This window comes from Orycteropus afer, unplaced genomic scaffold, assembly GCF_000298275.1.
Source record: "Orycteropus afer afer isolate SDZICR_OR568_19922 unplaced genomic scaffold, OryAfe1.0 scaffold00043, whole genome shotgun sequence".
In the NCBI taxonomy this organism is placed as follows: domain Eukaryota; kingdom Metazoa; phylum Chordata; class Mammalia; order Tubulidentata; family Orycteropodidae; genus Orycteropus; species Orycteropus afer.
Window position 1 is genome coordinate 14,693,608 of NW_006921630.1, and position 18,529 is coordinate 14,712,136.

Consider the following 18,529-nt stretch of genomic DNA (forward strand, 5'->3'; position numbering starts at 1 on the left):
CTCCTCGGAAGGAAGGTTGGGCAGTCTACTTCTGTAGTGATACTGCCTGGGAAACCCAAGGAGAGGTCGCTATGAGTTGGATCTGACTCAACTGCAATGAGTTTGGTTTTGGTTTTGATTTAGTAGAAGTTCTAGAAAAGTGTGAAAATCTAAATCCAACAGAATACCTTGATAGTGACTATTACCAACAGTCCATGGATCTGTTTTTGCCCAGTATGTTCCATTTACCATGTAAAGTATTATGTACTGATAGATGTCAGAATAATCATCATTTTAGAGCTATAGAAGAACCCATACAGTTAGTCTACGTCCCTTAATTTATATATGAGAAATGTTTAGGGATTTTAAATCTTGTTGAGACTGATTTATGCTTTGCTTAGTGCTCTTTAAGGAGCTCTGGTGGCATCATGTTAAAGCCTTGTGCTTAAACCCACCAGACACTCTACAGGAAAAAAGATGAGGCAGTCTGCTTCTGTAAAGATTTATAGCCTTGGAAATCCTATTCTCTAGAGTTGTATGAGTTAAAATCAACTCAGTGACAGTGGGCTTGGTTTTGGTTTACTGCTCTTTGCAGTATAGCATAATCTCTCTCTCTCTTCTTTCCAACAGAGAAGTAGAATAAATCATTTCCAAGATTTGACCGTTAGCAAGCTAGTTGAAGATGCCAAATAAACATGATAGTTGCAAAGCACACGCACCAGTTATATCACCACGTTATAAATAGGAGTTTGAGTCTTCCCATCTCTGAAGGTCAACACTAAAATGATGAGCAACTAATACAAAGTTAGAGTTTATAATTACAATACTCTGCACTTTCAATTTTGACATTGTCTGTATTCTTTATCTGTATCCAAAACACATTTAAATTCAGTACAAAAGCAAAACAAAGCCTTAAATATTAAGGCACTGACATTTTAAATGTGAATATCTTCTGATACAAATTTGCAATAGAATAAAATCTAATACTTTAACTTTATTAAATATAGTTTAATCTTATTTTGGTTCACATGGTTCTTTTCAAGATCTTACAGTATTTTAAAGGATCACTTCATATTGAGAAATGTAAACAAAGTATGTGTTAACAGAAATACTGAACTTGGTGAGTGCCAGATAAGTTTTACTATGACTATGTTATCAATATAATAGGAAAATGCATTTTTAAGTAGGTTACTGTGGTGCATTGAATTGCTTGGTATGGCCCTTCTAGCCATGCTCTTTGTGACTCCCATCAGATGACTGGGTGACTATGCAAATGTGAGGTGCTTATGACCTACCAAGGGAACTGGCTAGCTTGTTAATAATGTAAATGAGGTGCACGGTATCCTTATTGTGGTAGGATCATGCAATAAGAGGTATGGAACCCTAATGTGGGGATTGGTCAGTTCTGCCATCCTGCTAGGTTTAAAATGAGCCATCCCAGAGCCAGAAAGAGGGAAATCCCACTATCATCAAGAAAGAAGAGCCAAGGGTGAAGCACATCCTTTAGACCTGAGGATCCCTGTGCTGAAACTCCTAGATTCAGGAGACATGAGAAATGTAACACCAGGGATGACAAGAAGCAGCGGCAGAGGAACGCAGCAACAGAACCAAGAGACTACATAAGACAAGAGTGTTGGGCTTCCCAGCCTACAGAGTGAGAAAGCTGAGTGCTTTCCAGCAGCAGGCTTACTGTTGGAGTGGGATGTTTAGGCATTTTTCAGCAGAGCTAAAAGAGCTTTGTAATGTTTGCCTGAGCTAAGCAAAGGCTAGGCTGACAGGCTGAGTGTCAAGAGAAGGCTGTCCTGATGAAGAACTGTATCCTGATTGTTCCTTGCCCTGAACTGTACCAGTTACTTCCCTAATAAATCCTGTAATCATTGTCTGTGAAATCTGTTGGCCACTGCTAATGGATTATTGAATGAAGCAGAGAAGTAGAGCGCGCGTGGGAGGGATGGCTGGTGTCAGAATTGATAAAAAGGTTGAAGGGTGGCGGTATGGCTGCCCACCATCTCACAGGAATCAGCCTTGGGCTGTTGTTCATGATCCTCCTCCCTGCTGATAAAGTTAGAGGAGATCAGATGCCCCCACCATACCATTTTTATAGCTACCAAGGAAATCTCTTTTCTTTCTGCCCTTCTGCTACCCTTCTTTTTGTGTTGATACATACATACATAAATATGTACACAGATTTTGTGTGTGTGTGTGTGTACTGAAATACATACCTTGTGCAATGTAATTATCTGTTGTGGTATCATCTGTAGTTTTAGTATATACGCCACATTCTTCTAAAATGAAAACAAATGAGAGTAGCAAAATAGTTTAGCAAAATGATATTAAACAATTCAAAATTTAAATGTGTTTATGAAATTCAGTCCACACAGCTTTTATGAAAATACAGGAGATAGTAAGACCAAAACAATCTGCAAGAATTACTTTTTACATGAGACCAGAAGAACTAGATGGTGCCTGGCTACCACTGTTAACCACTCGGGGGAGGGGGATCTATGTAGGAGATCCTGGGTTGTGTGTGCAGAGGGATACAGCTCAGGTGGCAGGAGTGCATGGAGGGAAGGACACAGGGAAGAGGTAACTATGGGAAGGAAGTGGGAGGGGAACTGTTGCATTGTTGTAAATTGTAGTCAATGTCATGAGACAAATTTGCTCCATAAACTCACCCAAATCACAATTAAAAAAAAAAAAAAAAAAAAAGAATTACTTTTTTACTAAGGTGCAATTGTTGTTCTCTCCCGGTCCGGAGCAAAAAAGAGTTAAGAAAATCAAAGACACAAGGAAACAGTCCAAAGGATTAATGGACCACTTGAACCCCAGCCTCTACAACCCTGAGACCAAAACTAGATGGTGCTTGGCTATCACTGCTGACTGCTCTGAAAGGTATCACAACAGGAGGTCCCAGATAGCGTGGAAGAAAAATGTGCAACAAAACTCAGGCTTACTTATCTGATAGAGACTGGAGGAACCCCCAAGACTAGGGCCCTTAGGCACCCTTCAAGCCTGGAACTGAACTCACCCTCCTAGGGTTCACCTTTCAGCCACATGATAGGCCTACAAGGTAAACAAGAATGCTAGGGAGGCACACACTGCTTAGAACAATCAACTATACTAGATCAAAAGGGTAGCATTTGCTTAGGGATAAAGCTAAGAAGGGAGGAAGGGATAGTAAAGGATGTATGTAAATGGTAAACAGGGAGGAAGTGGGAAAAGTGCTGTTACATTGTGGGGAATGCAATGAATGCCACAAGACAAAATGTGTATGAATTCTTGAATGGTAAACCAATTGGCTCTATAAACTTTCAGTGAAATCACACATAAAAAGTTACTTTTCAAAATCATGACAGCAGCTGCTTCTAAGAAAGCAACTTCTAAACTACTTATGGAAAAGCTAGGATATTTAACAGGCCCATTCTTATACCAATAGCCACATAAGACTACAAAAGCCCATTTATATTAAAGAGAAAGAAGAAAACTTTACTGAGTGATAAATGCAAATATTATCTTCTGTGTCCAATGGACATTACCAAAATTTAAAGCCATAATATTCTTAGAATTATCTAAGGTTTTTCTTTCTAGAAAACAGATATATGATAATAAAACAAAAAAGACTTTGAGTTTTTTTTTTTATTTAGTGAAATGAAAAATAATTATTTTAATAAATTTATTATTAATTTCAGGCCCCTGAGTATAAACCTGGGGGGAAAAAAACTTAAAAAACTAGATACTGATTAGACTTATTAGAGATTAGAGAGGATTTATTTAAAGTATATTATTTATAATTATTTTTGATTATAAAATCAAGTAAAGATAAAAACCATATAGTATTTTTGATATTTATAATCTAGTGTTTACCTTGCTTGTTGATATTTGAAGATGGATGAACTGAAAACTGACTCTGAGGAGTACATTCTGATTCAAAGATTAATGTCTTTATTAGGGTTTGAATGTCATCTAAACCATGGTGAAGAGATTCAACTAACATTCTTTTGAGGAATCCAGTATTAAAAAGGGAACTTGACCTGAAAAAGAAAAATATTGAGAACTGGGCTTAAGAAATGTTTATTAAAAGAAAAAAAAAAAAAAAAAAAAAAAAGACCTCCATAATGTAATAATTAAGATAAGTAAGATATAGGAAATCACGAAACTCAAAAAAATTTATGACTTAATTTAAAATAGTTTTCTGTTTGCCCACTATTTTATCATCTCAGTTATCTAAAGCAGTGGATTAGTCAAGAAAACTATATTAGTAATAAATTAACAAGAATTATTGAGCCCTCATAAGATGTACAGCAGTATGGTATATATAGTGATCAATGAGAGATCAATGCAAGATATACTAAAGAGAAATTAGAGATTTTGGGGTTGAAGCACTAAGGAGAGAGTTCAAAGAGAAAGCAGAATTTGAACTGGAGATGTGGGTGGCAGAAAAGTATGTTAAATGACATGAACAATGGCTTTGAATGAGGAAATTACATTTTAGAACACAGCCCTAGAAAACCTCAGTTCTGGGTCTGAATTTACCACTAATTTTGTGGCCACTTTTAGCAAGCATTTAAAAACTCTGTGCCACTATTTCTCATCTGTAAAATCAGGAAATTTGGCTAGATAGTACTACTGGATCCAGTAATCTGTTATTCTTAATTTTCCCAGTCTGACAGCAGTGAGTAGGACCAATTTATAGCAGATCAAGTAGGTAAGGAAGTACCAGAAGATAATACTAGCTAGGTCTTTTTTATTTTTTAAAAGAAATACTTTAATGCAGTAATTTTAAAAATCTAAATTAGTGCAAAAAGATCCATGATGAACAAAACAAATTCGAATAAAGTTAGGAAACAGTGCTCTGTCAAGCCATATTGGGATCTGAGGTAAAAGAAAACATCAGTACTAAGTCCTTCCTCTATCCTTCATCCTCTTCTTCCTCCTACTCTAACTTGTCACGGTCCTTGACATTTCTCAGTCTAACTATTTTCAGGGCTAAACAGTTCTATTAGGGTTACAGGGCTTCTCAGACCCCCTCCAATCTTCCTGCTTCTGTCACTTCTACTCTGGCCTCATTAGAGGGCTCCCAGCTTTTTACACACCTCCCTGTTTTTCGTTTTTGTTTTTGAGGGCTCTTTTATCACAGGCAGAATCCTATTTTTGAAAATCTCCTGCCTGCCCCCTCATGATTCGTTTCTCAGAACTTTCTCACATTTTTTGACTTTCTGACTTTCCTCTTAAGCTTTGCTTTTTATTTTTCAATCCTATTGTGGTAAAATACCGTATTAACATAAAATGTGCCACTGTGATAATTTTAAGAGTATAAACCAGTGACTGAATTATGTTGTGTAACCATCCTCACTATCTAATTCTAAAACTTTTTCATCACCCCAAATAAAAGCTTAATACCTATTAAGCAATAACTTCCCATTCTCCCCTTTTTCCCAGGAAGCACTAATCTACTTTGGTGCTTACGTACAGGCAGTCCTCAGATTACAAACGTCTCACTTTCAGAAAACAACTACTTGCCCTTTAATATTAGGTAAATTTGCCCTCACTTTGATATGAGTGAACCAACCCCTACTTGCAACAAATTCTTCCTCACAATCACCTTCACTTGTTACATGTGCAGCTTTTATATCACTGAAAAACCTTACAGCCTTTCCTTCTACTAAAACCAAAACCAAACCAAACTCACTGCCGTTGACTCAATTCCAACTCATAGCAACCCCTCTGGGTTTCTGAGGTGGTAAATCTTTATGGAAGTAAGACTGCCCAGTCTTCCTTCTGCAAAATGCCAGGTGGGTCTAAACCGCCACCCTTCTGGTTAGCAGTCTTAGGCACTACCCCACCAGAGCTCCTTTCCTTGTACTAAAGGAAGGTTAGGTAAGAACTGTACATACCTGTTCTGACTGACCTACAAATTCTTAAAGACACAGTTAAGAACAGATCTCATTTGTAACCCAAAGACTGCTTGCATTTGGCTATTAAGTGGGATCAAATACTGTTTCTCATTTTGTGTCTGTTTTATTTCACTCAGCATAATGTTTTCAGGGTTAATTCATGTTGTACCATGTATCAAACATTGCTTTTTCATGGCTTAATATTCCACTATATGAATATATCACACTTTCTTTATAATTTCAAAATTATCCATCACTGTTCATGGATACTTGGATTGTGTCCAACTTTTGGCTAATATGCATAATGCTGCAATAAACATTTATGTAAAAGTATCTGAGTCCCTGCTTTCAATTTGTTTGGGTATATACCTAGGAGTAGAAATGGTGGATATCCTGTGTTAATTCTGTTTTACTTTTTGAAGAACCACCAAATTGTTTTTCACAGTGACTACACAATTCAGTATTTCCACCAGCAGTGCATGAAGTTCCAATCCTCATGCGTCCACATCCTCATGCGTCAACTCTATCTTTCGACCTACCTACCTATCTATCATAATAGTCACCCTAGGGAGTGTGAAGTAGTGTCTCATGGTGGTTTTAATTTGCATTGCCCTACATCCTAGCATAGTGGATAAAGCACTTGACTGCTAACCAGAAGGCTGGCGGTTCAAACCCACCAGCCACTCCTCGGAAGGAAGGTTGGGCAATCTACTTCCGTAGTGATACTGCCTCGGAAACCCAAGGAGGGGTTGCTATGAGTTGGGGCCGACTCGACGGCACATAACAACAACAACAACAACAACATCCTAGCAAATACTTTATATCTGAGAATCTTTATAGCCTGCATTTCTATTCCGTAACTAGTGACAAAAAAAGGAAAAATAATTGCAAATACCATGCAAATTATACACAGTCTTCCCACTTTACTAACCAAACTTCTACTTTCCAATGTCACTTCCCAATTTATGCAGGTTGTCGTTGTTGTTGTTGTCATTTGCCATCGAGTCAACTCACAGTGACCCCTCCTTGGGTTTCCGAGGCAGTATCACTACAGAAGTAGATTGCCCAACCTTCCTTCCGAGAAGTGGCTGGTGGGTTTCAACTGCCATCCTTCTGGTTAGCAGTCAAGTGCCTTAGGCACTACGCTACCAGAGCTCCTATTCATGCAGGTAACTGCCTGCAAAGCTGAAACTTATTAGAAAATTCTTTAATAGTTTAAAATATCTCTCATTTTAGGAAAAACCCAACAGTCAACCAACAAATTTAAAATTAACAGAATTCTCAATCCATTGCAGTTATTTTAACTAGGCCCATTTCATTTGTAGGTGTCCAAAATATAAAATAAATAATTCTTTAACTTCAAATTATCTGTTCGTAAAATGCTACTTTCTATGAGGAAATAATACTATTATTATTCAAATTCACGCACCAACCACTAAAGACAATGAAGAAGAAACTAAAGATTTTTACCAACTTCTGCCATCTGAAATTGGCCAAACATGCAATCAAGATATTTTGGTAATTACTGGTGTCTGGAATGTGAAAGGTGGAAACAAAAGCAGCAGCACTGGAAGTTGGAAAATAGGGCGTTTGTGACAGAAATGATGCCAGAGATCACATGAAATAATTTTGAAAGACCAATGACTTTTTCATTGCAAATACCTTTTTTCAACAACATAAACAGTGATTGTACACATGGACCTCATCAGATGGAATAGACAGGAATCATATCAACTACCTCTGTGTAAAGAGGGCATGGCTGGCTGCTAAACAATGACTTAGATACATTCTGGTTTTAAGTGTGCCAAAAAAGGTAGAGACCATTCCCAAAGCTTCTCCTTATATAAACTGTAAGAGAATAAACTCCTGTTTGTTAAAGCCACCCATCTGCGGTATTTTCTGTTAGAGTGGCATGAAGTAACCAAAACAGACATGTTGTCAAAAGCAACCAATCCTTGGAGACGATACCATGCTTGGTAAAGTAGAGGGTCAGCAAAACAGGGGAAGCCCCTCAATGAGATGGACCGACACAGTCACTCTAATGATGGACTCAAGCATAGCAACAACTATGAAGATGGTGCAGAACTGGGCAGTGTTTTGTTGCTAACCAGAAGGCTGGTGGTTCAAACCCATCAGCCACTCCTCGGAAGGAAGACTGGGCAATCTACTTCCGTAGAGATACTGCCTATAAAACCCAAGGAGGGGTTGCTGTGAGTTGAATTGACTTGATGGCAGTGACTTTTTTTTTTTTTAACCTAGGGTCATTATAGGGGCTCTGGTAGCGTAGTGCCTAAGGCACTTGACTGCTAACCAGAAGGCTGGCGGTTCAAACCCACCAGCCACTCCTCGGAAGGAAGGTTGGGCAATCTACTTCTGTAGTGATAACTGTTTTGGAAACCCAAGGAGGAGTCGCTAGGTAGGAGTTGGGTCAAACTCAACAACACATAACAACAACAGGGTCATTATAAGTTGGAATCAACTTGACAGCAACTAATGACTAATGCTGTTGAATATCTTCTCATGTATGTAATGACCATTTATACATATATTTTTTGAGAACTATCTATTCAAGTCATTTTCCCATTTGTAAATTGGGGTTGTCTGTCATTTTGCTGTTTAAGCTATATGAGTTCTTTATATATTTGAAATATTAAATCCTTATCAGCTTTATGGTTTCAAAAAGTTTTCTCCCATTTTGCAGGTTGTCGTTTTACTTTCTTCATCTAGCTAAACCATTCTTAATCTAAGGGTATTTAATGTGCTTTAGATAAAAATCATAGGCATCAACACAAAGATATTTACCATTTAGGTCAATTTTTACGTTTAGTAGACAACTAATCCTCAAACTGGTAAAGTGATAAGGTGGAAATTTGCAATGATTCTCATCACTATGTTGTTGTTGTTGCTGCTGTTACTGTCAGGTGCCGTCAAGTCAGCTCCAGCTCATAGTGATTCTATGTATAACAGAATGAAACACTGCCTGGTCCTGTGCCAGCCTCACAATCCTTGTTATATCTGAGCCCATTGTTGCAGCCACTGTGTCAATCCATCTCATTGAGGGCCTTCCCCTTTTACGTTGACCCTCCACTTTACCATGATATCCTTCTCTGGGAAATGATCCCTTCTGACAACAAATAAGTCAGACAGAGTATGGCCATTCTCCCTTCCAAGGAGCATTCCGACTGTACTTCTTCCAGGACAGATGTTAGTCCTTTTTGCAGACCATGGTACTCTTAGCATTCTTCGTCAACACAATTCAAAAGCATCAACTCTTCTTCAGTCTTCCTTATTCACTGTCCAGCTCTCTCATGCATATGTGGCAACTGAAATACCATGGTATGGGTTAGACACACCTTAGTCTTCAAAGAGACATTTCTACTCTTCAGCACTTTAAAGAGGTCTTTTGCACATCTGCCCAATGCAATACGTCATCTTATGTCTTGACTGCTCCATTGGTGTTGACTGTGGATGTAAGTAATATGAAATCTTTGACAACTTCAATCTTCTCTCCATTTATTGTGATGCTGCTTTTGGTCCATTTATTGTGATGCTGCTTTTGGTCCATTTTCATTTTATGTGGAGATGTAATCTATACTGCAGACTGTAGTCTTTAATCTTCATCAGTAATTGCTTCAAGTCATCCTCACTTGCAGCAAGCAAAGTTGTGTCGTCTGTATATCACAGGTTATTAGTGAGTCTTCCTCCAATCCTGAGGCCACGCTCTTCATATAGTCCAGCTTCTCAAATTATTTGCTCCGCATAAAGACTGAATAAGTATGGTGAAAGGATACAACCCTGACACATTCCATTCCTGATTTTAAACTATGCAGTATCTCCTTGTTCTGGTCCTCATAAGCACAATTAAATCTTCTGGAATTCCTATTCTTCTCAATGTTATTCATAATTTGTTATGATCCACACAATCGAATACTTTTGCATAGTCAATAAAATACAAGTAAATATCTTTCTGGTATTCTTTGCTTTCAGCCAAGATCCACCTGACATCAGCAATGATATGCCTTGTTTCACATCCTCTTCTGAATCTAGCATGCATTTCTGGAAGTTTCCTGTCAATATACTGCTGCAACTATTTTTGAATTATCTTCAGCAAGATATTACTTGTATGTGATATTAATGATATTCTTCGATAATTTCCACATTTTGTGGGATCACCTTTCTTTGGAATGTACCCTTGAATAGACAGTAGCTAAAGCAAATCAAAGAAATGACAAGATAAAAAGATAAAAGAGCTGAACAGAAGATTTCAAAGAGATGCTTGAGAAGACGAAGTCAATTATTAGAATGAAATATGCAAAGACCTGGAGTTAGAACACCAAAAGAAGAACACGTTCATTTCTTAAGCTGAAAGAACTGAGGAAAAAATTCAAGCCTCGAGTTGCAATAATGAAAGGTTCTATGAGCAAAATATTAGATGATGTAGGGAACATCAAAAGAAGATGGAAGGAATACACAGAATCACTGTAACAGAAAGAAATGGTCCATGTTCATCCATTTCAGGAGGTGGCATATGATCAAGAACCAATGATATTGAAGGAAGAAGTCATAGCTGTACTGAAGGAACTGGTGAAGAACAAGGCTCTAGGAATTGATGGAATACCCATTGGGATGTTTCAACAAATAGATGCTGTGCTAGTGGCACTCACTCGGTTATGCCAAGAGATTTGGAAGACAACTGATTGGAAAAGATCCATATTTGTACCCACTTGTGATAGTTGGAGCTGTGTGTCAACTTGGCTGGACCCCAGTTCTCTGTGGTTGTTCCCATGATGGGATCGGATGATTGTGTTCTGAGTGGCCAATCTGCCCAAGGGGAGTTTCCCTAGGGGTGTGGCCTGCTTCCAGGATATCCAGGGACATCCTGGGAAGAGAGACATTCTTTGAGGGATTGGAACCCTAGTGTGCTGACTACAACCTTCCGTGAGTGAGCATCCCACCACTCGGCCTGGAGATCTTGGATTTGTCTTTCGTCGGAGTCAACAACCAGTGTACTGCCTGCCAGCCTTGAGTTGCTTGGCCCCCTGTGCTTGCGGAAGCTAAGGCTGCCACCAGCCCGATGTTTCCTCCAGGGACTTTGGACTTGCCAGCTTTTATACATTTGTGAGCCAATTTCCTAACATAAATTTCTGTCTCTCTCTTTCTCTCTCTCTATGCTTTGTTGGTTTTTTTTGTTTCTCTAGAGAACCCATCTCACACACCACTCCAAAGAAAGGTGATCCCACAGAATGTGGAAATTATTGAACAATATCATTAATATCACACAAGTAAAATTTTGCTGAAGATCATTCACTATGTTATTAGGAATCTCAAATTCCTACAAGAAATCTCTAATGACAAAGAAGCTTAAGGTAAAGATTGTGATTAAAAACAATTCAAATATAAGCATTAAAAACAGAGTAACTTACTGTGAATGATGCAAAAACACACACATACATGAAATATTTGCCATTGTGTCTTTTTGTCTTAGTTGGCAATTCTATAAAAAGTTACCATGATTACCTTAAAATCACACTCTAGTTGTATAATTTTATCAATTGAAAAAGGCTCATTTCATTTAGAAATGAATTATTTAGTTGTAGATCAGCCAGACTTCTATTTTACCCCACTGCTTCTTGTCACTGTCACAAACTAGAGAGAACAATAGTAGAGAAAAATATGAAAATAGGTAACATCTCAGGTTCATGTGGGGAGAAAGAATCATAATTTGCCTATACTTAAAAAAATTTAAATTTTCTTCTCTAGCCACACGTAACCAAAAACAAGCAATGAATACATCACATAAATTAATTTAGACCATGTTATTATGCTTAGGTACATACCAAAGAGGTCCAAGTTCTATCGCTGTCTTTCCAGGCATGCTTCCATGACAGTTACAGGGTAGCTGTCTATATGGGTTTTCTGTAAAGATAACAGAGAAATCAAAGGAGAAATGACTAACGAAATTAGTACTAATTTTCATATTAATAATTTGCAGCTACTGTATACTGAGGATCTACTATGTGCCAGGTATTGTGCTAAAAATTTTACATATATTTTTTAAAAATTAATCCTTTCAACTCTCTCAAGTAGGTGCGGATAAAATCTCAGTTATATACATCAGAGGATCACAACATAAGAGGGGCTGTAGAAATCAATCAATGTCAAACAGCTTATTAGGGTTATAAATGATGATAGCTTTTAGTTACTATACTACATAAAACAATTTAAGTAGTAGCAAGTCCTATAAAGTATATAATCTATTCATATTTTAAAAATCAACTTGACTGGGGTATAATTTACATGCAATAAAATGTATTAACTTTATGTGAACAAGCTGATGGATTCTGAAAAATACATGTATTTCCATGTAACCACCACCCTGGTCAAAATATAGAACATTTACATCACTTCAAAATGTTCCCTTGTACTCCCTCCTAATAAATTTCTAACCTTACTCCCAGACCCAGGTAATCATGGATCTGCTATCATTATAGACATAGTTTCATATAAATGAAATCATGTAGTATGTACTCTTTTGTGTTTGGCTTTTTACTCAACATAGTATTTTTGAGATTTTTTTCTATTTTGTTGCATTTATTACTAGTTTACCCTTTTTATGACTTAGTCATATTCCACTGTATGGATACACCACAATTCAATTTAAAGAGAAGTGAGAGACCTGGTAGAATCACAAGGAAATTGCAGAGACACTAGCACTATTCTTGGTCGACAATATAGAACAAATAATCTATGTGACTTTTTAGTTCACACAAGGTCCACAATTGTGGTTGATAGGTGCTGCTGACTTGGTTCTAACACCTAGTGACCCTATGTACAACAGAACGAAATATTGCCCAGTCCTATACTATCCCCTCATAGTCGTTGTTACACCTGAGCCCACTGTTGCAGCCACTGTGTCAACCCATCTTATTAAGGGTATTCTTTTTTGCTGACGCTTTATTTAATCAAGCATCATGTCCTTCTCCAGCGACTGATCCTCCTGATAACATGGCAAAGTATGTAAGCTGAAGTCTTGCCATCCTCACTTCTAAGGAGCACTCTCACTGTACTTCTTCCAAGACAGATTTGTTTGTTCTTCTGGCAGATTTATTTGTTCTTACTGTATATTCAGTAGACTTTGCCAGCACCATAATTCAACTGTATTAATTCTCCTTCGGTCTTCCTTATTCATTGTCCAGCTTTCACACACACATGAAGCAACCGAGAATACCATTGTCCTGGATCAGGTAGACCTTAATTTTCAAAGTGACATCTTTGCTTTTTAACACTTTAAAGAGATCTTTTGCAGCAGATTTGTCCAATGCAATACACCATTTGATTTCCTGACTGCTGCTGTGTGGATGGATGATAACAAATTATGGGAAACACTGAGAAGAATGGGAATCCCAGAGCACTTACTTGTGCTCACATGGAACCTGTAAAAGACCAAGAGGAGTCGTTCGAATAAACAAGGGGACACTGCATGGTTTAAAATCAGGAAAGTTGTACAATAGAGTTGTATTCTTTCACCATGCATATTCAATCTGTAAACTGAACAAATAATCTAAGAAGCTGGACTACATGAAGAAGAAAGTAGTGTCAGGATTGGAGGAAGATTCATTAACAACCTGTGATATGCAGATGACACAGCCTTGCTTGCTGAAAGTGAAGGACTGAAGTACTTATAGATGAAGACTGAAGACTAGTCTTCACTACAGATTATATACCTCAACATAAAGAAAACTAAAGTCCTTACAACTGGACCAATAAGGAATATCAAAATAAATAAAGACAAGACAAGTTATCAAGGATTTCATTTTACTTCGATTCACAATCAACACCGATGGAAGGAGCAGTTAAGAAGTCAAATGACATATTACACTTGGCAAATGTGCTGCAAAAGATCTCTTTAAAGTCCAGAATAGTCATTTAAAATCTGATCCTCTCCAACTAACTTCTCCACTCCAGGTCATTCCTGTGTTGATTATTCACCTTCTTGGATAATGGCCTGAACTGATCAGTAAGTCTTATTTTATATATACACACACACACACACACACATACACATACATACATATATATATATACACACACACACACACATACATACATATATATACACACACACACAGAATCCAGAATTTTGGTGGTAGGAAAATAGGTTTTATAGTTTGTTATTAGATAATATCATTCTGTTAGTGGTTCAAACCCACCGGCCACTCTTCGGAAGGAAGATGGGGCAATCTACTTCTGTAGTGATACTGCCTCAGAAACCCAAGGAGGGGTCGCTATGAGTTGGGTTCAACTTCAGGGCAGTGAGTTTGGTTTGTTTGGTTTTAAGTTAAGATGAACTGCACTTATGACCATCTCTTTATTTTTCTGTACATTGTATCATTAGTAATACATACTACATACAATGTTGCAGTGCATATTACTGATGCTATCATTCTCAAATGTTCTCTCATAGATGTTTAAAGATTGGATTTATAAAGATAATGAAAGGCAGTAATAATGAAAACTAAGGAAAAAAATGTACATGACTTAGGTCAGAACTGACTTATAACAGAGTAACCTTTGTTGAGAATTATGTATCTCAAACATTAAACCTGATTATAATCAAGAAGACTTCCCTTGAACCACTAAATAGCTAAACTACAAATAATTATAGACAGTCATTATATAACTTAGGACACTTTATTATTTATGGTTTTGTCTGTTACATCCCCTTACCCCAGGCAGGCAGCAAACACATGAACTTGTCTCAATCAATCTGTATTTCGGTGTTCTTTGCAAAATGCTGCCATCATACAAACCTATGTCTTTACCCAAGCCCTTCTGCTAGGATATCTCAGTTCTAGATAAGCAACAGTAAATTCTCTCTGAAGGGCCAAGGCTTTCAAGTTACTCATAGAGAAAAACAGAGCCCTGGTGGTGCAGTGGTTAAGCATTTGCTGTTAACCAAAAGGTCAGCAGTTAGAACCTGCCATCCGCTTTATGGGAGAAAGATGCAGCAGCCTGCTTCTGTAAAAATTTACAGCTTTGGAAAACCTATGAGGTAGTATTACTATGTCCTGTAGTGTTGCTAGGAGCTGGAAATGACTTGAGGGTAATGGGTTTGGTTTTGGTTTTGGGGCAGCAAAAACGGAAGGGCAAAGACTCAGATGACAATTAACAACAAGGAAAGAATGACAACTAGTATTTCAATGTCACTGGTATATAAGCTATGTAGGCAATTCTTGATGAATTAAAAAATATACTGAGACTTCTATTTAAGTGCAATGAATATACACTTTATTTCTGCTACCTCTTAAAGCTTCATTAAAATTACAGTGAAGTAATAAAAATCAAACTGCAAGGATACATAAATCGGAAGAGGCAACAACAGATGAGAAACATCAATAAAATTTTAGAGGCAAGAAATAAGACATACCGGGAGTAACTGATTTAGCAGTGGTTAAAGCACTGGGCTGCTAACAAAAAGGTTGGTGGTTTGAACCCACCAGCTGCTCTATGGGAGATAGATGAACAGTCTGTTTCTGTAAAGATTTATAGCCTTGGAAACTCTATGCTGCAGTTCCACACTGTCCTAAGGGGTCACTATGACTCAACATCAACTTGATGGCAGTGAGGTGTAGAAAGCTAAAGCGTAAGCTTAAAATGGGTGAAGGTGCTACCAGCAAATTCCCAAGCCCACTGATGCTGTTGAACTTTGGCAAGACTCAAGAACAGAAGGTACAGATTTTCTCTGAAGAAACCCAAGAAATTAAAAAGAATCATTAGGCACAATATGGCTCAACTCTACATAAATAAATTAGAAAAGCATGATGACTACTGCTAAACATTTAAAGAATAATTCCAATGCTAGTCAAACTGTTCCAAAACACTGAAGATAAAAGGAAAGTTTCAAATTCCTTTTGAAAGGAATTTAAACACTGGTACCAAAGTCCAACCAAAAGTATGCTAAAAAGGAAAACTACATACATCTCATTTATGAATACTGAAACAAAAATCCTTTTAAAAATTAGCAAATAGAATCCATTCACACATTAAGAGAATATATCTTGATATAGTATATTTTGTTCTAGGAAGGCAAAGATTGTTCAATATAGGGAAATTTTATTACAATTAATGAAATTAATAGGTCTAAAGAGGAAAAACCACATCTCCATAGATGCTGAAGAGCCGTAAGACAAAATTCAACATCTTGATAAAATACAGTCAAAGTAGAATTGAAGGATGCTTCCTTAACGTGGTAAGTAATAGATAGGTACCACAGATAAAAAGCTAGTATCATGTTTAAATGAAAAAGCACTATACAGAAGCAAAATAAGGAAGAAGACAAAGATGGTTTCTCTTACCTATTATTACTATATTGAAAGTTCTTGAAAAAAATGTAAAACATACTGGGCTTGTCTGTTGATGAAAGGAAATCCAATATACGAAATAACAAAGTTAGCACTGTAATCTTTAAAATCGAAGGACAATAATATGTGTAATTAGGGATATGAAAAAGACAGAAAGCTTTAAAACCACAATAATTTCTATCCTTCCTAATTTAATGTAATCAAAATAAAACAGCAGCTGGTTTATTTAATTAAAAGGAGGTTTGGTGGTATAGTGGCTAAAACATTTGGCTGCTAACCAAAAAGTTGGTGGTTCGAACTTACCAGGTGCTCCACAGAACAAAGATGAGGCAGTCTGCTTCTGTAAAGATTTACAGCCTTGGAAACCCAATGGGGATCGCTATAAGTTAGAATTGACTCAATGGTACTAAGTTTGGTTCATTTAATTACCCTTTTATTAAGAAACAAAATTAAAAAACAAAAACAAAAACACAGGAATACTCTGAAAATTAAGAATTTTCAGGAGGGATGGCCTTACTAGATATTAACAACACAAAAAACCTTCTGTAATCAAAACAGAGTGCTACAGGTGTAGGAACAGACCACTGTATGAATACTATATGCACTGTATGAACAAAGTATGTACTATATGAATACTGACCACTTGAACAACAGAAAATCTGGAAACAAATTCAAATACATTCAATAAAACATGAGAGAATTCTTGGATGATCTAGGAATAAAAAAGTTCTTTCTAAATACAGATAAAACCCAGCATACATAAAAGAAAACGTTTCATTAACTTTACAACAACAAAACTTCTGTATGGCAATTAAAAAAAATAACAGATACAAATATAAGTGACAAACTAAAAAAAAAATTTATTATTTTTTATCACAATGGCTAAACTCTTATATATACATAGCTCTGAAAAATTCATATTAAAAAATATCCAGAAACCTAATAGAAAACAATGAATAAATGTTTCTACTTCCCATGCAAGCAAAATACAAACAGTTTTATAAGGATATGAGTCACATCTTTTTCTTTGTATACCCAGGCCTGGCATATAGAAAAGGTTTAATATATGTTTACCGAATGAATTTTATAATTGATGGCTTTTCTATTCGGCCAGAAGCATGAATATTATTTTTATAAAATTAATGAATTGAACAGCCTAGACCAAGAGGTAATCTGACTTACCTTCCTAAAATTAGTGACAGTAGAAACTAAGTTATTTCTAGATGTTTCAGTAAAGTGCAGGGCTACAGAGCATATATTATATTGTACAGCATGAATAAATAATTTTATAAACTCACACTTGTCTTGTCTGTTGATGAAAGGAAATCCAATATACGAAATAACAAAGTTAGCACTGTAATCTTTAAAATCGAAGGACAATAATATGTGTAATTAGGGATATGAAAAAAACTTATTCATTAGAGGCTTACACATATATACAGTCTATTCAAAAGAAATTTGAATTTACCTTCTACCATATTACCATCCTTCTGAAAAATTCTCTCTTCACACCACTGACAATGTATCAGGTACTGTATCTTCTTGGCTGTTTCATCTGCTGAGGTAGGCCCCCTCAAAACTCTTACAACAACCAATACAAAATGTTCCAGGGCCACTGCGAACAGTACTTCTATGCCTTTGTTACATCGGGCTGCAGCTCTGCAAAATTTTTTAAAAGTTATTTTGGGAGATTTTCATTTTCTTTTTATGTTACAGTGACAATACTAACTTAGAGCAAACTATAGGTGGGTTATAGAAAATCAAAGAAAATTCAATTCTTGGTACTAATCATTTTAAAACATCACTATAACTTTTACACATTGAAATCAGGAAACAAAGAATACTTGCAGGGTCTTCAGTCTTTAGATATTGCCTTTAGGAAGTCCTCTCAATATTACTATATTCTCTGTTTTTATTGTCACTTTGTTTCTTGTCATCACTGCCATCTTTTTTCCTTTTGTTTCTTCTCTAAAAGCTTCTTCCAAATGGTATGTATTTATTGACTACTGAATACATGTAGGATGGTAAGCTAGCTGCTGAACATTCAGTAATAAATAAAGTTCTTGAGACTGTCTTTTACAAACTTTTTTGATTAGGTTCCACTCAGTGCACCATAAGTTTTCTTTTAGTCACATGCTAAACCTATTTCAGGATGGAAGAGCAGGAGAAAGGGGGTAAAAAGCCAGGAACCCGGACATTGGAGCAGTCAGCCACAGGGACAACTCAGGGACGCACAAAACAGCAGGGCAGAAGAGCAGGAGAAAGGGGATTAAAAGCCAGGAAGCCAGACAGAGG

At 36.7% G+C, this 18,529-nt stretch overlaps 1 protein-coding gene across 1 annotated transcript in view; it reads right to left on the bottom strand.

Moving 5' to 3' along the window:
* Nucleotides 1–18,529, bottom strand: part of TRMT1L (tRNA methyltransferase 1 like) — a 57,277-nt gene that overhangs the window by 1,859 nt on the left and 36,889 nt on the right. The window contains exons 11-14 of the mRNA XM_042780522.1: nt 17,703–17,893; nt 11,711–11,789; nt 3,844–4,010; nt 2,202–2,264 (exon numbers count right to left, since the gene is read on the bottom strand). Of these exons, the coding sequence (XP_042636456.1) occupies nt 2,202–2,264; nt 3,844–4,010; nt 11,711–11,789; nt 17,703–17,893 (500 nt within the window). The remainder of the gene's footprint in view (nt 1–2,201; nt 2,265–3,843; nt 4,011–11,710; nt 11,790–17,702; nt 17,894–18,529) is intronic.